Source organism: Oncorhynchus clarkii, unplaced genomic scaffold (genome assembly GCF_045791955.1).
Source record: "Oncorhynchus clarkii lewisi isolate Uvic-CL-2024 unplaced genomic scaffold, UVic_Ocla_1.0 unplaced_contig_389_pilon_pilon, whole genome shotgun sequence".
In the NCBI taxonomy this organism is placed as follows: Eukaryota; Metazoa; Chordata; class Actinopteri; order Salmoniformes; family Salmonidae; genus Oncorhynchus; species Oncorhynchus clarkii.
Genome location: NW_027258099.1, coordinates 91,541 through 117,432, shown reverse-complemented (window position 1 = coordinate 117,432; position 25,892 = coordinate 91,541). Strand labels below are relative to the sequence as shown.

General features: G+C 43.5%; 1 protein-coding gene across 1 annotated transcript; it reads left to right on the top strand.

The window, feature by feature from the left end:
* The first annotated feature begins 7,763 nt into the window (after positions 1–7,763).
* On the top strand, positions 7,764–19,997 carry LOC139395375 (zinc finger protein ZFP2-like). Its single transcript, XM_071142943.1, has 4 exons — positions 7,764–8,217; positions 11,376–12,554; positions 12,715–12,773; positions 19,881–19,997. The coding sequence occupies exons 1-4, from the start codon at positions 7,944–7,946 to the stop codon at positions 19,995–19,997; spliced, it is 1,629 nt and encodes a 542-aa protein (XP_070999044.1). The 5' UTR covers positions 7,764–7,943.
* The last annotated feature ends 5,895 nt before the right edge of the window (positions 19,998–25,892 follow it).

The window sequence follows — 25,892 nt, the reverse complement described above, 5'->3', positions numbered from 1 at the left end:
GGTCGGAGATGTTAGCTAGCTAGGCTAATGCTAACTTAACCAGCCCGCTAGCTGACTAATAACAACACTCTAAATATGAAATTAAATCGGATAACTAACTAGACGACAGAAGTGGTTTTAAAAGACAGTGGCTAATAAACACTAAAGCGTCTAAAGATCTTTATTGGTTCGGCTATTTTGTCTAGCAAGCTACCGAGGTGTCTGACTAACTGTTGCTGCTGATGAAAGAAGCGTTCCGTCCACTAGATTATACGTCACACCAACAGCATCGCCTTAAATTCCCAGACCGCCATCTGCTGACTGGAGTGGGTAACGCAGTTGAGTAAAATGTAGATTTTATCTTCAGAGAACAAGTTAAAGTGTAGGAAGCATGAGTTTTTACTCACCAGTGTAACAATACAGTGTGGTTAAAGACTTGGTAAGCTAGTTGTAATCACGATATGGTACCTATAAGAACAAACAGTTATGTTTTCGCGTTATTACATATTTATTAACTTATTTTGTGACTCTTCCAAACTACACACAATGCAGTATTTCTCAACGTCATATGGATGATATTCTCTGTGCTACTGAGTTTGTTTGCCAGTGTAACGAAGTTACATTTAAAAATATTTGTATCCTCTATTTAGCTAGGCAATTCAGTTAAGAACAGTGCCTTAGACCGCTGCCCCGCTCGTGTGATAAAGGTGTGGGATTCTGGGTAATCCACAGCAGATTTATGGAGAACTTGAAAATTGAGTGGTCCTGAGATAGAAAGGTATAAAATTGACATTACATCATTAAATCCACGTTTTAAATCACACATTAGCAATTTATGTTTTAGTAACTACTGTTGTTGGTTTGGTGTCAAGTCAGCCTCTCTTTATATGTTATTTGCCAAATCTCTGTTTTCCTTGTGGGTTTTATGCTAAAGATCCCTCTTTCAAGTTGGTATCTAACTGGAAAATGCATCTTCTTTTAGGAGTGCTATTTTTACCCTGTCGACTACTGATCATTCATCCACACTGGGTGTCTCATCAATGCAGGTCATTTATGACAAATGTATAAAGTATATGTTTTATAAACTCATGAACACCAGCCAGTTTATCAGCCCGGTTTTGTTAGTTTAGGTGTATTATACTTCTTCGCCACCAGAGGGGGACTTTGAGTAATATTTCAGGTTAATTTGATAATTTTTTGATACTAAAATGGATGACAGTTTATTCTGATGTAGTGAATATGAGACACATGGAAATAATGTATTTATTTTTATTATAGTAAATTAGGAATTAGTAGGAATTGTTAAATCCACTATACGATCAATAACTTTGATAGACATTTCAACTGTTTTTTTTTGTTAGTATATTATAGGGCAGATTAATGTAGAATTGCTGTGGGAGTGGTATTTATATCCCGTCACTACTGATCATTCATCCATACTGTGTGTCCCATCATTGCAGCTTTGGAAATAAATTAACTATCCATCCATTGCACCTTCCTGTGTTGACTCACTGACTTGAGAGACGGGACCAGGAAGGTCACACTAGGTCGATATCAAGCTCAAGCTTGCAAACGTTAAACACACCTCCATCTCCATTAACTTCATCACACCTGCCCAGAACCACGAGAACACACCTCCATCTCCATTAACTACATCACACCTGCCCAGACCCACTAGAACACACCCCCATCTCCATTAACTATATCACACCTGCACAGACCCACTAGAACACACCCCCATCTCCATTAACTACATCACACCTGCACAGACCCACTAGAACACACCTCCATCTCCATTAACTACATCACACCTGCCCAGACCCACTAGAACACACCCCCATCTCCATTAACTACATCACACCTGCACAGACCCACTAGAACACACCTCCATCTCCATTAACTATATCACACCTGCACAGACCCACTAGAACACACCCCCATCTCCATTAACTACATCACACCTGCACAGACCCACTAGAACACACCTCCATCTCCATTAACTACATCACACCTGCCCAAACCCACTACAACACACCCCCATCTCAATTAACTACATCACACCTGCCCAGACCCACTAGAACACACCCCCATCTCCATTAACTACATCACACCTGCCCAGACCCACTAGAACACACCTCCATCTCCATTAACTACATCACACCTGCCCAGACCCACTAGAACACACCTCCATCTTCATTAACTCCATCAAACCTGCCCAGACCCACTAGAACACACCTTCATCTCCATTATCTACATCACACCTGCCCAGACCCACTAGAACACACCCCCATCTCCATTAACTATATCACACCTGCCCAGACCCACTAGAACACACCTCCATCTCCATTATCTACATCAAACCTGCCCAGACCCACTAGAACACATCTCCTTTCCCATTAACTACATCACACCTGCCCAGACCCACTAGAACACACCCCCATCTCCATTAACTACATCACACCTGCCCAGACCCACTAGAACACTTCTCCATCTCCATTAACTACATCACAACTGCCCAGACCCACTAGAACACACCCCCATCACCATTAACTACATCAAACCTGCCCAGACCCACTAGAACACACCCCCATCTCCATTAACTACATCACACCTGCCCAGACCCACTAGAACACACCCCCATCTCCATTAACTACATCACACCTGCACAGACCCACTAGAACACACCTCCATCTCCATTAACTACATCACACCTGCCCAGACCCACTAGAACACACCCCCATCTCAATTAACTACATCACACCTGCCCAGACCCACTAGAACACACCCCCATCTCCATTAACTACATCACACCTGCCCAGACCCACTAGAACACACCTCCATCTCCATTAAATACATCACACCTGCCCAGACCCACTAGAACACACCTCCATCTCAATTAACTCCATCAAACCTGCCCAGACCCACTAGAACACACCCCCATCTCCATTAACTACATCACACCTGCCCAGACCCACTAGAACACACCTCCATCTCCATTAACTACATCACACCTGCCCAGACCCACTAGAACACACCTCCATCTTCATTAACTCCATCAAACCTGCCCAGACCCACTAGAACACACCTTCATCTCCATTATCTACATCACACCTGCCCAGACCCACTAGAACACACCCCCATCTCCATTAACTATATCACACCTGCCCAGACCCACTAGAACACACCTCCATCTCCATTATCTACATCAAACCTGCCCAGACCCACTAGAACACATCTCCTTTCCCATTAACTACATCACACCTGCCCAGACCCACTAGAACACACCCCCATCTCCATTAACTACATCACACCTGCCCAGACCCACTAGAACACTTCTCCATCTCCATTAACTACATCACAACTGCCCAGACCCACTAGAACACACCCCCATCACCATTAACTACATCACACCTGCCCAGACCCACTAGAACACACCTCCATCTCCATTAACTACATCACACCTGCCCAGACCCACTAGAACACACCTCCATCTCAATTAACTCCATCAAACCTGCCCAGACCCACTAGAACACACCTTCATCTCCATTATCTACATCACACCTGCCCAGACCCACTAGAACACACCCCCATCTCCATTAACTATATCACACCTGCCCAGACCCACTAGAACACACCTCCATCTCCATTATCTACATCAAACCTGCCCAGACCCACTAGAACACATCTCCTTTCCCATTAACTACATCACACCTGCCCAGACCCACTAGAACACACCCCCATCTCCATTAACTACATCACACCTGCCCAGACCCACTAGAACACTTCTCCATCTCCATTAACTACATCACAACTGCCCAGACCCACTAGAACACACCCCCATTACCATTAACTCCATCAAACCTGCCCAGACCCACTAGAACACACCCCCATCTCCATTAACTACATCACACCTGCCCAGACCCACTAGAACACACCTCCATCTCCATTAACTACATCACACCTGCCCAGACCCACTAGAACACACCCCCATCTCAATTAACTACATCACACCTGCCCAGACCCACTAGAACACACCCCCATCTCCATTAACTACATCACACCTGCCCAGACCCACTAGAACACACCTCCATCTCCATTAACTACATCACACCTGCCCAGACCCACTAGAACACACCTCCATCTTCATTAACTCCATCAAACCTGCCCAGACCCACTAGAACACACCTTCATCTCCATTATCTACATCACACCTGCCCAGACCCACTAGAACACACCCCCATCTCCATTAACTATATCACACCTGCCCAGACCCACTAGAACACACCTCCATCTCCATTATCTACATCAAACCTGCCCAGACCCACTAGAACACATCTCCTTTCCCATTAACTACATCACACCTGCCCAGACCCACTAGAACACACCCCCATCTCCATTAACTACATCACACCTGCCCAGACCCACTAGAACACTTCTCCATCTCCATTAACTACATCACAACTGCCCAGACCCACTAGAACACACCCCCATCACCATTAACTCCATCAAACCTGCCCAGACCCACTAGAACACACCCCCATCTCCATTAACTACATCACACCTGCCCAGACCCACTAGAACACACCCCCATCTCCATTAACTACATCACACCTGCACAGACCCACTAGAACACACCTCCATCTCCATTAACTACATCACACCTGCCCAGACCCACTAGAACACACCACCATCTCAATTAACTACATCACACCTGCCCAGACCCACTAGAACACACCACCATCTCCATTAACTACATCACACCTGCCCAGACCCACTAGAACACACCTCCATCTCCATTAACTACATCACACCTGCCCAGACCCACTAGAACACACCTCCATCTCAATTAACTCCATCAAACCTGCCCAGACCCACTAGAACACACCTTCATCTCCATTATCTACATCACACCTGCCCAGACCCACTAGAACACACCCCCATCTCCATTAACTATATCACACCTGCCCAGACCCACTCGAACACACCTCCATCTCCATTATCTACATCAAACCTGCCCAGACCCACTAGAACACATCTCCTTTCCCATTAACTACATCACACCTGCCCAGACCCACTAGAACACACCCCCATCTCCATTAACTACATCACACCTGCCCAGACCCACTAGAACACTTCTCCATCTCCATTAACTACATCACAACTGCCCAGACCCACTAGAACACACCCCCATCACCATTAACTCCATCAAACCTGCCCAGACCCACTAGAACACACCCCCATCTCCATTAACTACATCACACCTGCCCAGACCCACTAGAACACACCTCCATCTCCATTAACTACATCACACCTGCCCAGACCCACTAGAACACACTAGAACACACACCCGTCTGTGCAGGTGTGATGTAGTTAATGGAGATGGGGGTGTGTTCTAGTGGGTCTGGGCAGGTGTGATGTAGTTAATGGAGATGGAGTAGACTAGAACACATCTCCTTTCCCATTAACTACATCACACCTGCCCAGACCCACTAGAACACACCCCCATCTCCATTAACTACATCACACCTGCCCAGACCCACTAGAACACTTCTCCATCTCCATTAACTACATCACAACTGCCCAGACCCACTAGAACACTTCTCCATCTCCATTAACTACATCACAACTGCCCAGACCCACTAGAACACACCCCCATCACCATTAACTCCATCAAACCTGCCCAGACCCACTAGAACACACCCCCATCTCCATTAACTACATCACACCTGCCCAGACCCACTAGAACACACCCCCATCTCCATTAACTACATCACACCTGCACAGACCCACTAGAACACACCTCCATCTCCATTAACTACATCACACCTGCCCAGACCCACTAGAACACACCCCCATCTCAATTAACTACATCACACCTGCCCAGACCCACTAGAACACACCCCCATCTCCATTAACTACATCACACCTGCCCAGACCCACTAGAACACACCTCCATCTCCATTAACTACATCACACCTGCCCAGACCCACTAGAACACACCTCCATCTCAATTAACTCCATCAAACCTGCCCAGACCCACTAGAACACACCTTCATCTCCATTATCTACATCACACCTGCCCAGACCCACTAGAACACACCCCCATCTCCATTAACTAAATCACACCTGCCCAGACCCACTAGAACACACCTCCATCTCCATTATCTACATCAAACCTGCCCAGACCCACTAGAACACATCTCCTTTCCCATTAACTACATCACACCTGCCCAGACCCACTAGAACACACCCCCATCTCCATTAACTACATCACACCTGCCCAGACCCACTAGAACACTTCTCCATCTCCATTAACTACATCACAACTGCCCAGACCCACTAGAACACACCCCCATCACCATTAACTCCATCAAACCTGCCCAGACCCACTAGAACACACCCCCATCTCCATTAACTACATCACACCTGCCCAGACCCACTAGAACACACCTCCATCTCCATTAACTACATCACACCTGCCCAGACCCACTAGAACACACCCCCATCACCATTAACTCCATCAAACCTGCCCAGACCCACTAGAACACACCCCCATCTCCATTAACTACATCAAACCTGCCTATACCCACTCGAACACACCTCCATCTCCATTAACTCCATCAAACGTGCCCAGACCCACTCGAACACACACCCGTCTCCAGCGCCCGCATCAGCACCATTTTATTTCTCTCCGTCACTTTCAACTTTTAGATAATGAAGCATTTGACCTTTCTATTGAATTAACAACAGAGGATTGGTTGATTTCCAGGTTTTAAGTATAATATTTAAGATGACTGATTAGAAAAGAATCATCCAACCATCGGGTATCTCACTGCATCCTCATATGCCATGTCTTGAAATATGCAGACAGACCTATTTAAATTAAATTTACATTATAACACTGTACTTCTGACAGCCAACTTTCTAACTCCTCCCATAACTTTATGACATCGTAACATTCCCATGTCGTTATCCTGTAGAATTTGTGAATTTGACATGTCAGTTGGAATAATGATAGATTTCTGGAGGGACCCTTGTCACTACAACCAATCAGTGAGCAGCTTCCCTTCCCCCACATCTCAGGCAGTTCTGTTACTCACAACACTTCCCCTGCTTTCCTCAACAATGGAGAAGCTCCCTGAGCTAAAGTCTTGCCATTTTTATAAATAGGAAATAATATTTCATGTTTTACTCGTACCTCAGCCAGCATTGTGAATGGTGTCTGAGGCGGTGACATACTAGACCATGGCAGTAAATCTAATACTTAGGTGTTTTTAGTTACGCATGAAAGGTCTGTGGTGGTTCTGTGGTTATATGTTACTGACCTTGGAATAGATTTCTGGCCATGCTGGCAGGGTCTGAATCAAACCCAATGTCCACCTGGTACACTGACAGGGTCTGAATCAAACCCAATGTCCACCTGGCACACTGACAGGGTCTGAATCAAACCTAATATCCACCTGGCACACTGACAGGGTCTGAATCAAACCCAATGTCCACCTGGTACACTGGCAGGGTCTGAATCAAACCCAATGTCCATCTGGCACACTGACAGGGTCTGAATCAAACCCAATGTCCACCTGGCACACTGATGTATTGTTACACCATGTAGGAGCAGCATAGACCTAGTCTGTTCATTATATACACCATGCGTTTCCTCCCTCCAGACAGCAGATGGCGATAAGTGTCTTTCAGGCGATGTTTCTACTGTGACGTATAATCTAGTGGACGGAACGCTTCTTCAACAACTGCAGCCACCTCGGTAGCTCGCTAGACAACAAAGTCGGAACATTCAAGTTCTTTAGACAATTTCGTTGTTTATTTGCCACTATGATTTAAACATACTTATGTGGAAACAACTCGATACCCCATTTAATTTAATATTTACGTTGTAAGTCAACTAGCTGGCTGGTTAAGTTAGCACTAGTCTAGTCGCTAATACTTACTAGCTATTATTTCCGAACATGAGTTCACTAAGCTACTCTCCTCCTGTTAAAGAAGAGGGGGTCTGCTGGACGGAGAAAGAAGCTCTCGTGAAAGAGGAGGAAGAGGAGGCTGTTAAAATACAAAAACAAGTAGAGGGTGAGGCTATTACCGTGAAAGAAGAAGAGAAAGACACCTTCAGAGTGGAGGATGAAGACCTTTTTGGAATGAAGGATGAAGAGCAGGAGATTACTGTCACATTAGAGGAGGACGAAGAAGAGAAGACTGGAGATCTGATTAACACCAGAAAATACAGTGAGTACTGTCTTATAAAACAGGGACATTGATCTGATTAACACCAGAAAATACATTGAGTACTGTCTTATAAAACAGGGACATTGATCTGATTAACACCAGTAAATACAGTGAGTACTATCTTATGAAACAGGGACACAAACTCTGCATTTGTTGAAGTAATGTGTGCTTTTTAAAAGGGCGTTCTACATTGTTGATGACGTCCTCCAGTGATGAAAAAAAAATGTGAATATTCATTATTCTTTTTAAAATCCTTCCTGTTCTGTCAAGTTGGATGTTGATCATTGCTAGAAAGCCATTTTCAAGTTTTGCCATAGACTTTCAAGACGATTTAAGTCCAAACTGTAACTAGGCCACCCAGGAACATTCAATGTCATCTTGGTAAGCTCCTCCAGTGTAGATTTGGCCTTGTAGTTTAAGTTATTTTCCTGTTAGGACAGTTTTTTGTATTCGGGTGTCTGAAATGCTCTCTACCTACGTAACATTTAGTGTCTCCTTATATTACGATGGGAAAACAGTTTTCATGGGCACAGAAAGCCTAAATCATTTCAGAGTTTGCTAAATCCAATGGTTCTAACATGAGAGTCACCAAATGGATACTGTCATTAATGTGGTTCTTCAATAATTACACATAATATTTAATTCTGTAGCTGTTTAGTTACAGTCACATGTTCATCAGCATTACAGTTATGCCGTTCTCCACGTTGGATCCAACATCCCTTATAAATTGATGTTTATAATGTGTCTGCTTGATTTACAGTAGTCACAGATAATTTTTTTTTTTTTTTTACCTTTACCAGGCAAGTCAGTTAAGAACAAATTCTTATTTTCAATGACGGCCTGGGAACAGTGGCAGAACGACATATTTGTACCTTGTCAGCTCGGAGGTTTGAACTCACAACCTTCCGGTTACTAGTCCAACGCTCTAACCACTAGGCTACCCTGCCGCCCCATAATACTTTTTTTAAACCTTTATTTAACTAGGCTAAGTCAGTTAAGAACAAATTCTTATTTTCAATGCCTAGGAACAGTGGGTTAACTACTTGTTCAGGGGCAGAATGACAGATTTGTACCTTGTCAGCTCGGGGAGTTGAACTTGCAACCTTCCGGTTACTAGTCTAACGCTCTAACCACTAGGCTACCCTATTGGACAACACACAGAGCTATTTTCCTTTATTCAGGACATTTAGAATGACAACACATTACAGAATAGACTAATGGGATTATTTACAAAATTATCTGAAATGTCATGACAAAGAAATTTTGAAAGTCTATGACAAAGACATTTTAGTTTCCATGTTTCACCTGAAATATTAAATGATTTATAGTCCTCGGTCTATGTTATTGTTAGGTGAAGTTATGGGTTCTACAGTAGGTCTATGTTATTGTTAGGTGAAGTCATGGGTCCTACAGTAGGTCTATGTTGTTGTCTATGTTGTTGTTAGGTGAAGTTATTGGTCCTACAGTAGGTCTATGTTGTTGTTAGGTGAAGTTATGGGTTCTACAGTAGGTCTGTTATTGTTTTGGGTCCTACAATAGGTCTATGTTGTTAGGTGAAGTTATGGGTCCTACAGTAGGTCTATGTTATTGTTAGTGAAGTTTGGGGTCCTGCAGTAGGTCTATGTTGTTGTTAGGTGAAGTTATGGGTCCTACAGTAGGTCTATGGTGTTAAGTGAAGTTATGGGTCCTACAGTAGGTCTATGTTAATTAAATTAATCACTACTGGACACACCTTCCTCCTTGTCTTTTAATGGTAACTCATTCTGTCCTAGAGCATTGATCCCCGTTTCCAGTGTCCCGGTAGCGGGGAGTGTCAGAGTTGTTATCTCCCGTGCCGTTAACCGTCTTTGAGAGAACCGTTTTTTACAATCAAAAACACTTCAAAATACACCATTTGTTACTCGGTCACACACAGCGTTAATCAAAAACATGCACATGCCTTAATGCTCTATAAAATGCCTGATACAATGATAACACTTATCTCTACATTAAATGCTTATAATAGTTATTTACTTACCTTTGAGAGATGACGAGGAGACCCACGAGATCAGGAGCAGAGTGTCAATCGGTCAGAGTTCTTTTAGAATTTAGTTAGTAGCGACTCCCCTCTACTGGCTGAGAGGTTGACTTGAAGTCGGTGATTTACTAAATTTAGAGATTCAAGTTTGGACTGGATGAGAGGACCCGTTGGTGATCCCTTGCCCCAATGGAATATCAAAAAGTCTAACACGCAACGAGGCCGAGGTTCTGAGACACACGCACCTGGTCAATATGCTTACAGGGTCAATTCAGATAACCATAGGTATAAACAAGAGATCAACTAAAGGACTAGAGTGACTCTCAGTCCCGTTGAACTACCGCAGCGTCCGTGGCACGCAACGAGGCCGAGGTTCTGAGACACACGCACCTGGTCAATATGCGACAAAACAGCTGTTCAATAGTTAAACGGTATATTGGAAAGTCACTTCTCAGATCCAACAAGTTAGAATCTTTAAGTAATTTGAGTCAGGTGTAAATTTACCCGAAGTCAAATGGTTGTCTAAATGAATTCAGAATTCAGGAAGTCAGCGCCAATTAATGGCAAATGTCTCTTTATATACCTTTTGATTCTCTGCACCCGATCCGCTTCTTCTCCCATTCCCTCAGAGCAGAGAGGGTGATGACATATCTTACAACAGGAAATACTTTTCTTACAGTGCATATATGGGCCTCTTGTTATGACCTTACCTATTACTCTAGCAACAATGAAGAAACACTTTTCTTACAGTGCGCAAATGGGCCTCTGTTTATGACAGTGCCCTTACTCTATCAGCAATGAGTCTATCAGCTGTTCCCATTCAGAGGTGTCACTTGAGGCAGAGGGTGATTCTTCCTGACACCAGTCAGGTTCAATAGTTGGTTGGCTGGTGCCTTCTTCTGGTGGCTTTGCCCAATCCGGTATTTCGGTAGGCGAGGTCATCTCTGTCTCTACCCTTGGTGGGAGAGGCAGGGGAAGAGGACCAGGAGGTAGATCCATTTGACGTTTTACTATAGTCATATAATTTAACAGGCGTCAATTGTTGTACAACTTCATGGGTATCACTTTTTACCTCAAATAACCAGTGGATTTCTGCTGTTGTGTGCCTTTAACTGTCTGTCTGACGTTGTCATTCACACAGGAGAGAGATGTGACTATCATGGATCCTCTGGGGAGACTCAACAACCTCATGATGCTGACGAGGCAGAGAAGAGTCTCTCCAGATCAGAACTCCTCAAGAAACACCCGCAGAGACCCACAGGGAAGAGAACCTACTGCTGCTCTGACTGTGGGAAGAGATTCACATCATCAGGCATTAAAATTCATCAGAGAACACACACAGGAGAGAAACGTTATAGCTGTGATCAATGTGGGAAGAGTTTTACTTCATCTGGCAATCTGACTCAACACCAAAGAACACACACAGGAGAGAAATCTCATAGCTGTGATCAATGTGGGAAGAGTTTTAGTCGATCTGGAGATCTGACAGTGCACAAGAGAATACACACAGGAGAGAAACCTTATAGCTGTGGTCAATGTGGGAGGAGTTTTAGTCGATCTGGAGATCTGACAGTGCACAAGAGAATACACACAGGAGAGAAACCTTATAGCTGTGATCAATGTGGGAAGAGATTAGCTACATCTGGCCACCTGACTCTACACCAGAGAACACACACAGGAGAGAATCCGTATAGCTGTGATCAATGTGGGAAGAGATTTGCTACATCTGGCCACCTGACTCTACACCAGAGAACACACACAGGAGAGAAACCTTATAGCTGTGGTCAATGTGGGAGGAGTTTTAGTCGATCTGGAGATCTGACAGTGCACAAGAGAATACACACAGGAGAGAAACCTTATAGCTGTGATCAATGTGGGAAGAGATTTACTCAGTCACACAGCCTGATACACCACCAGAGAATACACACAGGAGAGAAGCCTTATAGCTGTGATCAATGTGGGAAGAGATTTGCGACACCTGGCCACCTGACTCTACACCAGAGAACACACACAGGAGAGAAGCCTTATAGCTGTGATCAATGTGGGAAGAGATTTGCGACACCTGGCCACCTGACTCTACACCAGAGAACACACACAGGAGAGAAACCTTATAGCTGTGATCAATGTGGGAGGAGTTTCAGTCGATCTGGCGATCTGACAGTGCACAAGAGAATACACACAGGAGAGAAATCTTATAGCTGTGATCAATGTGGGAAGGGATTTGCTACATCTGGCAACCTGACTCTACACCAGAGGACACACACAGGAGAGAAACCTTATAGCTGTGGTCAATGTGGGAGGAGTTTTAGTCGATCTGACAGTGCACAAGAGAATACACACAGGAGAGAAACCTTGTAGCTGTGATCAATGTGGGAAGAGATTTGCTACACCTGGCCACCTGACTCTACACCAGAGAACACACACAGGAGAGAAACCTTATTGCTGTGATCAATGTGGGAAGAGTTTTAGTCGATCTGGAGATCTGACAGTGCACAAGAGAATACACACAGGAGAAAAACCTTATAGCTGTGATCAGTGTGGGAAGAGATTTACTCAGTCACACAGCCTGATACACCACCAGAGAATACACACAGGAGAGAAACCTTATAGCTGTGATCAATGTGGGAAGAGTTTTAGTCGATATGGAGATCTGACAGTGCACAAGAGAATACACACAGGAGAGAAACCTTATAGCTGTGGTCAATGTGGGAAGAGTTTTGTTCAAGCTTGCCATCTGACTGAACACCAGAGAACACACAGGATTGAAATCTCATAGCTTTGACCAGAGATAATCTGATAAAAGATCTGATCAAATATTAGAAAATACATACATGACGTAGTTGTTTCATGATTTCAATTAATTAATGTCACAATGTAGAATTTTTTAACATTGTAGTAGGAGTATTGTAATGATTTCACAATGTAGAAGCCTAAACGTGTGCCCACTTATGAATTGATAGCAACATGTTATGGATATCAAATCAAATCAAATCAAATCAAATTTTATTTGTCACATACACATGGTTAGCAGATGTTAATGCGAGTGTAGCGAAATGCTTGTGCTTCTAGTTCCGACAATGCAGTAATAACAAGTAATCTAACTAACAATTCCAAAACTACTGTCTTATACACAGTGTAAGGGGATAAAGAATATGTACATAAGGATATATGAATGAGTGATGGTACAGAGCAGCATAGGCAAGATACAGTAGATGGTATCGGGTACAGTATGTACAAATGAGATGAGTATGTAAACAAAGTGGCATAGTATAGTATAAAGTGGCTAGTGATACATGTATTACATAAGGATACCGTCGATGATATAGAGTACAGTATATACGTATGCGTATGAGATGAATAATGTAGGGTAAGTAACATTTATATAAGGTAGCATTGTTTAAAGTGGCTAGTGATATATTTACATCATTTCCCATCAATTCCCATTATTAAAGTGGCTGGAGTTGAGTCAGTGTCAGTGTGTTGGCAGCAGCCACTCAGTGTTAGTGGTGGCTGTTTAACAGTCTGATGGCCTTGAGATAGAAGCTGTTTTTCAGTCTCTCGGTCCCAGCTTTGATGCACCTGTACTGACCTCGCCTTCTGGATGATAGCGGGGTGAACAGGCAGTGGCTCGGGTGGTTGATGTCCTTGATGATCTTTATGGCCTTCCTGTGACATCGGGTGGTGTAGGTGTCCTGGAGGGCAGGTAGTTTGCCCCCGGTGATGCGTTGTGCAGACCTCACTACCCTCTGGAGAGCCTTACGGTTGAGGGCGGTGCAGTTGCCATACCAGGCGGTGATACAGCCCGCCAGGATGCTCTCGATTGTGCATCTGTAGAAGTTTGTGAGTGCTTTTGGTGACAAGCCGAATTTCTTCAGCCTCCTGAGGTTGAAGAGGCGCTGCTGCGCCTTCTTCACGATGCTGTCTGTGTGAGTGGACCAATTCAGTTTATATTAGCCTCATGGGGAAAAATCCAGGCTCTGAAATGGAAGAGTACTATTTATGTGATTTAACAAAAATTGACAAACAAAAAAAGAGTTTGGATCAAATCAAATTTATTTATAAAGCCCTTCTTATATCAGCTGATATCTCAAAGTGCTGTACAGAAACCCAGCCTAAAACCCCAAACAGCAAGCAATGCAGGTGTAGAAGCACGGTGGCTAGTAAAAACTCCCTAGAAAGGCCAAAACCTAGGAAGAAACCTAGAGAAGAACCAGGCTATGAGGGGTGGCCAGCCCTTTTCTGGCTGTGCCGGGTGGAGATTATAACAGAACATGGCCAAGATGTTCATAAATGACCAGCATGGTCAAATCATAATAATCACAGTAGTTGTCGAGGGTGCAACAGATCAACACCTCTGGAGTAAATGTCAGTTGGCTTTTCATAGCCGATCATTAAGAGTATCTCTTCCGTTCCTGCTGTCTCTAGAGAGTTGAAAACAGCAGGTTTGGGACAGGTAGCACATCCGGTGAACAGGTCAGGGTTCCATAGCCGCAGGCAGAACAGTTGAAACTGGAGCAGCAACACGGCCAGGTGGACTGGGGACAGCAAGGAGTCATCGTGCCAGGTAGTCCTGAGGCCTGGTCCTAGGGCTCAGGTCCTCTGAGAGTGAGAAAGAAAGAATTAGAGAGAGCATACTTAAATTCACACAGGACACCGGATAAGACAGGAGAAGTACTCCAGATATATCAAACTGACCCTAGCCCCCTGACACATAAACTACTGCAGCATAAATACTGGAGGCTGAGACAGGAGGGGTCAGGAGACACTGTGGCCGATGATACCCTCAGACAGGTCCAAACAGGAAGGATATAACCCCACCCATTTGCCAAAGCTCAGCCCCCACACTGCTAGAGGGATATCTTCAACCACCAACTTACCATCCTGAGACAAGGCCGAGTAAAGCCCACAAAGATCTCCGCCACGGCACAACCCAAGGGGGAGCGCCAACCCAGACAGGAAGATCACGTCAGTGACTCAACCCACTCAAGTGACGCACCCCTCCTAGGGACGGCATGAAAGTGCACCAGTTTGCCAGTGACTCAGCCCCTGTAATAGGGTTAGAGGCAGAGAATCCCAGTGGAGAGAGGGGAACCGGCCAGGCAGAGACAGCAAGGACGGTTCGTTGCTCCAGAGCCTTTCCGTTCACCTTCACACTCCGGTGCCAGACTACACTCAAATCATATGACCTACTGAAGAGATGAGTCTTCAGTAAAGACTTAAAGGTTGAGACCGAGTCTGCGTCTCTCACATGGATAGGCAGACCATTCCATTAAAATGGAGATCTACAGGAGAAAGCCCTGCCTCCAGCTGTTTGCTTAGAAATTCTAGGGACAATTAGGAGTTGTGTTACACTTACCACGTTGGTGACCCACTTGAATCAAAATGCAACACTTCAAAATGTGGCGTGCTGTTTTCTACAAATTGTCCTCTAACCAGGGATGTACTCCCAGGGATGTACTCCCAGATTCCGTGTGGTTTTTGAGCTGTTAGTTTTAACAGGACTTGCAAACTCATCTCTCTCCTCTCTCACAATTTTTTTTAGCATGATATCGATGAGTGATGACAAATAAGTGTTGCATTCCCTTGTTTAGCGACCCCTAAATTTAATGCATCACTCCCAAATGTAGCTGACTCTTCTGCAGGTTGTCCTCTAACCAGGGAGGTAAAATATATCTCCCATTTCCATGTGTTTTTTTGTTGTGTCAGTTTCAACAGCACGTACAACCTAATTTCCCCCCTAATCGATATCAGTGATTTATTGCTATTTGTCAAAACAACAGTGTTTCTGGTGCTTCTGCAGTTTATAAGGAGCTTGTTTTAAAAATACAAGTAATGTGATTATTGTGGCAGATGTTTGTGTAAATAGCACATGTTATGTTTAGGTTTTCAATTTATCCCCAAACTGTTCCTGCATATTGGTTATTGATTTGGACTGTGTTTTGACATAGGGCTATCCCACCAAGCAAAATTATATTGAAAAGACGTTGAAAATATGACTATGCAATCAAATATTTCATATTTACATTTCATGTAACATTTGGTAGTGATATTTATTCATGCAACCAACATGACAATTTTTGGTACAATTATATTGACATTGTTGCCCTGTTTTTAGAATATCAGGGTTAATTCTCACATGTCATAAACCAAATGTTCTAGAGCATGATATTGGGGACTGGGCCCAGATCCAACAACATGCCTATCTAGTGAACCCTGAAAAGAGAGAGAAGCTCCGCAGTGAGGTGGAAAGTTACTACGGATATCGCAGGAGTTTCCTCTTGAAATCAGACATGTCCGTGGTAAGGAAAACTTGGTTGCTGATTATCTCTGGGGTGGGCAGTCAAAAAGATTTGTGCTTTGTGTTGAGCCAGTGTGTTTATTTGGAGTTTTATCTCTTATTCTTTTCCGTATTGAAACTGCACTGTTGGTTAGGGGCTCATAAGGAAGCATTTCACTGTTGTATTCGGTGCATGTGACTAATACAATTTTGATTTGAGTTTTGTTTAGGCTCGTTCCAAGAGGACGAGAGTTCTAGAAGCTAGTGAGTTTTAGGAAGACGAGAGTTCTAGAAGCTAGTGAGTTTTAGGAAGACGAGAGTTCTAGAAGCTAGTGAGTTTTAGGAAGACGAGAGTTCTAGAAGCTAGTGAGTTTTAGGAAGACGAGAGTTCTAGAAGCTAGTGAGTTTTAGGAAGAAGAGAGTTCTAGAAGCTAGTGAGTTGTAGGATTCTATAGAAAGAAAAAGGAGAAAAAAATAACATAATTGTTTATTATTATTTAGGAATAGGTGTTTTTTCTTGTTTTTAATTGTTGACAGCCAGTAGACACCATATTTATATTGGTGAAGGTGAAGCATTGTAGTTGATTATAATGTGAAATGGAAGTTGTTTTCTGTTAGTGGTGAGCAAACGTGTCCAACAAAAATATAGGATATGTTTGTTGTCTTAAGGGGGAAGGTGATACAGGCTTTGGTTTTTCCATTTATGTTTTGAGGTTGGACTTTAGCACGTCTATCTCGTTAGCACGTAGGACGCACTGATTGGTGTCACCTCGTTAGTCAGTATGTGTTACACCTGTGCTGGCTTGTCCATCTCGTTAGTGAGAAGGTTTTTCACCTGAGCTGGTCCAGGTTCTATTTAAGAGTGTCTGGCCCAGTGCTCCAGTTGTCTTGATAGATGTGACAAATCAGAACCTTTAGTTGCACTACCGTTTTGGTTTGCTTCCTGTTTTTAAGTTTGTTGTGGGTTTTTATTTTGTTTGCCTCTTCTTGGGCAGATTTAGTGGGTCTCGTGGTGGGTGTCTTTTAGGTCCCAGTTGTTACTAGTCAACTTTCAGTGGACACTGTGAGAGCAAAACTTCAACATTATGTTACTGTACTTTTATTGCATCAAATGGTTGTTTTATGTAACAGAATAGAGGTTTCTTAGAACTATTGTGTCTGTGTTCTACTGAGGATGGGCCTCTGGGAGGAAACACTGACAGGAGATTTACAATGTCTTTTGGGTGATTAAAACCTAAAGAGACAGTATTCCAGATTAAGAGTTAATGTTTCTGTTCTATATGGTACCAGGGAGAGATGACCCCAGGGCCAGACAGCAGATACTGTCTGCTGAGAATTATAAGTACCTTTCATACAAATCTTAACCTTGTGACCCGTTGTATACATCTGTTGTTGGTCATATAGGTTGAAATGGGTGTATCTTAGCTATAAAAGACCTTTGTACTTTTGTCTCGTGGCTCTCAACGAATCATCTGGGGGTGATTTGTTGACCAGCCAATATTATCGTAGAGCACTCAATTGATTCACTTTATATGTGTGTGTTGTATTGACCTGCTCCCTTATTAAGTGAATAAAGATTTAGTTTAATAAGAATAAATCTGACTTGTGTGATAAGTTTGTTTCTCATTTGATATTAAATTAACAACCACATTTTGCAATGTGAATCTTGACTAGGTGACCGCTCCTGACGACCTGGGTAAATCGTCCTCGAGGGATCCCTCAAACTTGGAATCTCATGGAGACCACACTTTGGGAACGGAGCAGATGGACCCACCTTAGACCTGAGAGGCAGCGAGCAGATTCTATACACCTAGTTTTTTTAAAAGTGAGTTTTTAGAAAATCCTCGTAGGCTCTGAGTGTGTATTCCTATGTGAGGGGGCACCTTGGAGGCGTAAACAGGGCCGAGTCAGGATCTGAGTGTGTACTCCTGTGTGGGGGTGTAAACAGGGCCCAGTCAGGAGGCTCTGAGTATAAATATATGAGTTGCATTATCCTAGGAACTAACCATAAGCTAGAAATGTGAAAATATTCCTGCAGGTAAAAATATTGTTGAAAAACGAATTGATTAGGTAAGTTTGGGAATAGCATTGTGTGACTGATATGAGAGTTGTGTGAATGTGGAAATGAGTCTTAATCTGACGTTTGGATAGTAACATATAGAAATATGCTTAGTCAGATTATTGAAAATTGGATAATTTTTATTCTGCTGGGAGTATGTTTGGAGAGTTGCTTCTTAGCTATGGAGAGTCCTTGAAAAAGCAAATTGAATGGTTTTCGTGAGTAGCTAAGAATTTATTTTTATATGGATTCTGTGAATATATGAACATATGATGAATTGTATGTGTGTTTAATGATTACTAGAGATTTGATCAAGTAAAACTGGGAAATAATTAGATATAATTTAAGCAACCCGTATGTAGACAAGCGTAGGTTTTAAGTTGGTATCTTTAATGGATAATTTGATAAAGACGAGGTTTAGGCATCATTAAACAGTCTACAAAGTCTGGGCAGTTGTCTCAGAAACTGATGGGAGTGTGTCCACGGTGAGTTACCCTAAGGATGAAACTATAAAAACGCTTATAGGATTTTCTCAGTCCGGGTACTACATTTGAAATAAAACTGCCCTTAAGGCCTGTGGGGGTCTTCCCAGTATGAGAGGAGTTGCTAGATTTATTGAATAAACCTTTTTTCCATCAAGTTAGAGTGAACCAAAGTGCCTGACTAACTGTTGATGTTGAATGAGCGTCCCGTCCACTACATCACAGTGGCAGAATCACCTGAAAGACACACATCGCCATCTGCTGACTGGAGTTGGTATCGCAGTTGAGAAAATAACTTTCAGAACCTTTTGGGGTTCCTTTTTTAACTCCCTGTCCACCCTCCCTCCATTATAAAAACTGATTATAATAATATTGACAATATTGACTTAAATAATTAATTGTTTATTTAGTGGCACCACAAATGTGAATTCATATTTACAAAACAATTTACCAAACAAAACAGATTACAAAATTGCAACATTTCTGCAGACATGTCAGACCATAATAAATAATACATTTACCTCATATAGTGCTTTTCATGACATTTAAAAAATATATACAAATAATGATGTACAATAAAAACAACATACATTAAACATGAATCATAGGTAAACTAACAACATTGTAGACTTCATAATAAATGCAGATTTTTCAGCTTTAGTGTGTATATCATATTCACCTAGTTATGTTAGGAAGTTTGCCATCTTTATGACCGGCCCTGGTAACTTCACCCAACTTCTCCTATCCACAGAACACAGTAACTTAATAACATAAGTGTTTTTCTGACATTTTGAGAAATTTAAGGGAACATTTTTTTTTTAAATACAGCCGAAGCAGAGCCCCAAGTCCCATGGGGACGTCCTCGAGGGCGTGGATGTTCTCCCCATCAAAGGCCAGCGGGATTTCACTCTCATGGTGAAATGGATTTCCGCCGATGTGCAGTAAAGGAGTGAAGAGCGGTGAAATCTGTGTCAACAAAAGTAAGAAAAGATTAATACACATACAATTAACAAAGACCATAACAAATGTTCAGCTGTAGTTTTATATAAGCATGCACACCTATGTTTATGAAGAAACAGATGATTGGTGCATAAGCATACCATGTCACGGACATAAAGGCCACTCCGGTCCTGAAGAGGTAGGGCAAGAGCAGAATCGCTGCTGTGGTCTCCAGTCCTAGTAAAGCATTGATCTTACTATACTTGCTAATTTTATTACAAAATACATTAGAGAAAGGGAAGAGAGCAAATACCTCTTCTGTATTTTCCTACAGGGACTGTCAAAATAGCAGGATGATGTCCTCACCCCTGCCTCGCCTCTCTACCTCTGCTAGTAATTGAATTCTCTTTTTGTCTATATCCATTCCATGGACTTGATTAATTTCTGAGAAGTTCTGAAAAGATAATTAACGCGGACATGTAACGTTTCCAAAATGGGATAGTATTGTACATGTAACGTTATGCCCCCTTGTGAGTTAATAGTGTTGCTGGCTGTAGCAGGCTATATAAAGAGAAAGACCTCCATTGACGATTCAGTTCGTTGTACATCTCGTCTGGACAGGTCACCGTCCTTACTTAGTTAACGTTTGCTAGTTCATTATCACAAAACTGAGAACTGCTCTAGATTGGAAACTTACGTTAATGAGAGTGTAAAGCCATGTTGGCTTCATGGAAACGATATACAATACATGGGAACAAATATAGTTGGGGGAAATAATCCAAAACCTTGTTGTGCCTAGTTAGGACATAACGTTATCTAGCTAGATAACGGTACTGTACTGTAGCTCATACAACGCCGACGATCAAACCCGGCTTTCTAATATTTACGGTAATTAACTATAGTAACGTTACGGAAGATATTCACAGAAAACCATCATTGTCTTCGTTATTCATTATTAGTATGTTATATTATTATAATTATTATTTATAGACATATTCAGAGCCAAACATCAACCCAACTTAACCTTTTTAACTTGTTGTCGCATCCAAACTTGTCACCGTCGTTTTCAGTTGTAATTGCGAAGTTCCCGGAAAAAGTCCAGCAACAACGGAGGTTCCTCGATGAACCCACCTTCTAACAAGTTCTTTGAAGAACCTTTTGGGGCTGTTTTTTATTGACCAAGAACCCTGCGGTTCTTATGGGATCTGAGAACAACTCCAGTTGAACCCTTAATTTTTAGAGTTGTAATCGGATCTCTTTACTCTCAGATTCAAAACATGATGATTAGCATCAACGAAATGACGTTGAACTGGGCAGTCAGCGGCTGCTGCTCCAATACAGTATGAGATGAGACGGTGAACTGATGTTGAACTGGGCAGTCAGCGGCTGCTGCTCCAATACAGAATGAGGTGAGACGGTGAACTGATGTTGAATCATAATAATTAAGTTAATTAAAATTAATTAGTGAAACTGTTAAAAAAATAGTGTATGGCATATTAAATATATTAGGCTATTATTATCATATAGAAACATCATGGAATATTGGACATCATAATAGCATCAACATACATTATTGTTTCATTCAATTTCACATTATACGGATATTTCATTTTTTCAAGTTCAGAAGTCAGAACCCTTCACCTGCTATGTAAAAGAGACAGAAGAATGCACAATGGTCAATGTTATCTGGGATCCTTGGGACATCCCTACCCTCAACCCTACCTTAACCATTGTAAATGTCAACTTCAACGGGCTAGTGACTTCCCAAGGCTCTATCTCTACCTGAAAATACATGATCTAGGTGATTAATAGTTGGTATTCAGCAGTCATAAAGCCTTATTTCCTTTAATGAACTACTAAAATAGTGATTTTGTCAGACAGCAGCTCTACACTTTATTGAGTGACTGATCCATTCATCCTTCCAACCCTCCTCAGCCTTCCTCTCCTCTGAAGACCCAGTGAGGGTGGAGCTCAGTCAGAGAGCTGTTGAGGGACTGGTTAGGAAGAACACTTCTACAGCCAGAGAGGTGAGAGGTCAAAGATGGTAAATATTTATGTCCCCTTAGCGGTTCATCACGTAAGCAAAAGGTAATATGTTCCATCATCCATGTTTATTTACATTAGTACAAATTGTCCACTGATATTGCTGTAATTTCTCACCCCTTTTGGCTGTATGAAAGTTAATTTCCCCTCAGGCACATGCATTTGTTCTTTGATATTATGAAGGTCATTTGTGTATAATTTACTTTACCCCACATCTCTTTACATTGCTTATGCATATTTGGTGGCCTGACTGCGTCGAAGGCCCATCCTGTCAGATCTGAACCTAATGGAGCTTAGTGATCGGATGACAGAAATCACATTTAAGTGCCAGGTGTAACCGAGGCCATAGATGCTCCATATCCATTACTTTGAGTGTTTTATATAATATTACTAAATATATTTCTTTATGTGTTGCAGGGGCAGTCAAGAAATGGAACGGCAAGGCCACAGAACATGACATAAGCAGAGCTGTGGGAGACCACCTCAAGCCCCTGGTAGAGCCGGGGGTGGTGTTTACCACGCCACCACGCCTTCAGCAGGCTGGAAAAGTGGGATTGATACTGTTTTTCATACTAAGAGGGACCAAGCGTCTGATGATTGGTCAGTCATTGGGTTCATTTGTTGAAATCAAATCAAGCTTTATTTATACAGCACATTTCAGACATGGATGCAACACAATGGATTCACAGGAAAAAAACAAAATGAAAACAAAAATATTCAGTACACAACAAACAGAAGATTAACAACTGAAAGACTAATGAACATTAAGGAAATTCCATTGATTGAAATATTAATTGGATGCAATATCCAACCCAAAATATAAGCTTGTTTTTTAGGAGGGGCTCTGAAAGACACTATGAGGGTGTCCACTGGAGGTTGACGAGTAACAACAACTGGGACATAAGACACCCACCATGAGACCCACTAAATCTGCCCAAGAAGAGGGAAACAAAAAAAAAACCCTCAAACTTAGAAAGGAAGCAAACCAAAAAGGTGGTGGTTAAAATAATTTATTACAATCAATACCATTCATACTATTACAAAATCATAATTCTCATTCATTCTTAATTAATTGTATTTACAAAAACATCAAACAAAAACAAACCTCAGGGGAGCATCGTCCCTCCCCGTCATACCTAACCAATACCTAACCCTTTCCCTATCTCCCCTTCCCTAATCTATCCCCTTACCAAACTCGCTCTAACACTCCCAGCCCTAAACCCCCTTTCCACCTCTCCCGTGCCGCATGCTTCCCCCACTTCCTCTCCTCCCTCTTCATCTTCCCCCTCAAATCACCTTCCACCCTTCTCACTATCCCTTCCACCCCCCAATCTCTCCCTGTCTTGACAAAATTCTGCCTGGCTTCCCACAGTCCCTTTTTAAAGAGACTCATGAGAAGCCAGAGCAGAAACCTGTCCCTATCCGTTCCCTTTGCTCTCCCTACGCCTCTCTCTAGCCTAGCCCATGTCAAAACAAAATCACTCCTAACCACACCTAGCATTACCCGTGCCCTGGCAAAGGCACAGTCCCAAAAGGCATGGCGCACAGTCTCCTCCCTGCCACAAGAGGATCTTGGACAGGTGGGAGATTGCACCAAACTATACCGGTACAAGATGGCACGTACCGGCAAGCACTTATGGAGGCCCAACCAATTCAGGTCCTTGAGCCTATTGTCCAGGCCCCGCGCCTGCACTCCCTCCCAGACCACTGACGAGATGCCCGCTACAGGCGCAGGACTCCCTGCCTGCCTGACCTCCTCGTACAGGTGCCTGTGGTCTAAACCTACTCGGGCAACTTCAACCTCGGGGTGCGCACGCAGCCACTTGGCCGCATGGCCAAAATGCCACGGCAGCTGTTCCGCCCGAGGACCCGCGTTAGACCACACCATTACGCTTCTCGCCTTATACGAGAAGAACACCCGCAGGAGGTAACCGGACGGGTGTATAACCGGACGAGCAAGCTCCGTCAACAAGAAAGAAACAAAAATGTCGTCCAGCTTGAGGGGGAAATGTGGTACCCCCCCACCTCCCTCCCCGATGGGACAGATCATGCGTGCCCTGGCGACCCACTCGCACCTGCCACTCCACATAAACTGAAACACAAGCCTCACTAGAGGCCTCCTCAGACAAGCCGGCAATGGATAGATGTATGCCACATACAAAAGAGACGGCAACACATCCACCTTTAGGACCAGGACTTTGCCCATAAAAGACAAATACCTAGCCTTCCACATTGCTAGCTTCCTCTGTACCACTGCAATACGCATGTTCCAGTTTAGCGTCGCTGAGCCGGAGGTCTCAAAATGAACCCCGAGAATCCTCAGGGCCCCTTCACAGAGAGATAACCCACCAGGCACATCCGTTCTACAGCGCCATCTTCCGAAAAACTTGACGGAAGACTTTGCATGGTTCAGAACTGCTCCCGACGCTCGGGTGAAATCCCCAAAGATGGCAAGGGACCTTGTCAGGCACGAGTCCTTGCACAACAGCAAGGAAGTGTCGTCGGCGTACTGCGTCATCTTAACACGCAGCCCACCGCTTCCAGGGATCAACAAGCCTTCCACCCCTGTGTCTGCCCTAATGGCAGCCCCCAGAGGCTCCATGTACAGAACGAAGAGGAGAGCCGAGAGTGGGCATCCCTGCCTGACCCCAGACGAGAGGTCAAAAACGTCACCTAAGTGACTATTTACACTAACTCGACACCCCGCTCCGACATATAAAGTACGGATCCATCCTATAAACTTCTCCCCAAATCCTAATCTACCTAACACCCTGAATAGAAAAGATCTATTCACGCGATCAAAAGCTTTCGCCTGATCTAGCGCTGCTACCATTAAAGGCAGCCCTCTATCTTCAACCCAAGCGATGGAATCCCTGATCAACTGTAGGTTCCATCTTATAGAGCGGCCCTCTACCCCGCACGTCTGATCCTCGTGGACGACGTAGGGAAGGGCTGTGCGCAACCGGTCTGCTAAAACCTTTGCAAGAATCTTGTAATCTACACACAGCATGGTCAATGGCCGCCAGTTGCCAAGGTCAGTTGCTTCCCCCTTCTTATAAAGAAGTGACAGCACACCAACAGCCATTGATCCCCCCGGGACCCCCGTCTCAAGGATGGCCTTCAAGACTTCGAGAACCACTGGTCCAAGTATACCCCAAAACTTGAGGTAAAACTCAGCCGGCAGCCCATCCATCCCAGGCACCTTCCCTTTTCCCATCCTCCTAAGAGCGCTCTCAACCTCTTCTAGTGAGATCTGGGCCTCCATCACGTGTCTAATGTCCTCTGGCAACCGCCGGGACAAGTGTTCTAAAAACACGTTTCCCTGCTCTACATCTATTTCCCTTTCCTTAAATAAACCTTGGAAATGATCAGTTGTCACCCTGACCATTTCCTCTGGTTAAATTACTATACTACCATTTTCTTCCCTAACTCCCTGCATTACCTTCCTACTCTGTCTGGCCCTAACCGACTTAAAGAACATAGCGGAACAAGTCTCATTATGTTCTAGAAAGCCACTATGCGCACACTCCAGGAAAGCTCGAGCCTTCTGCTCCTGCAGCTCCCTGAGCTGCGCCTTTAGGGCTGCGAATCTCTCCCAGTCAATCGACCCGCCGAGGTTGCCTGCCTCGTACTCAAGTTCAATTAACCTTTGGATACGTTCCACCTCCCTCCTTTCCTCCCTTTTTTTCCTTCTACAATATCCTATTATAAAAGCCCTTATCCTCCCCTTGACTAAATCCCACCACTCTAACACCCCCTCGCACATGGACCGGAGGCCGTCAAGCCTCCAAAAGAAACAAAAAAATGCATCAACGAAAGCCTGCTCCTCCAGTATATCCCGATCTAACTTCCAGTACC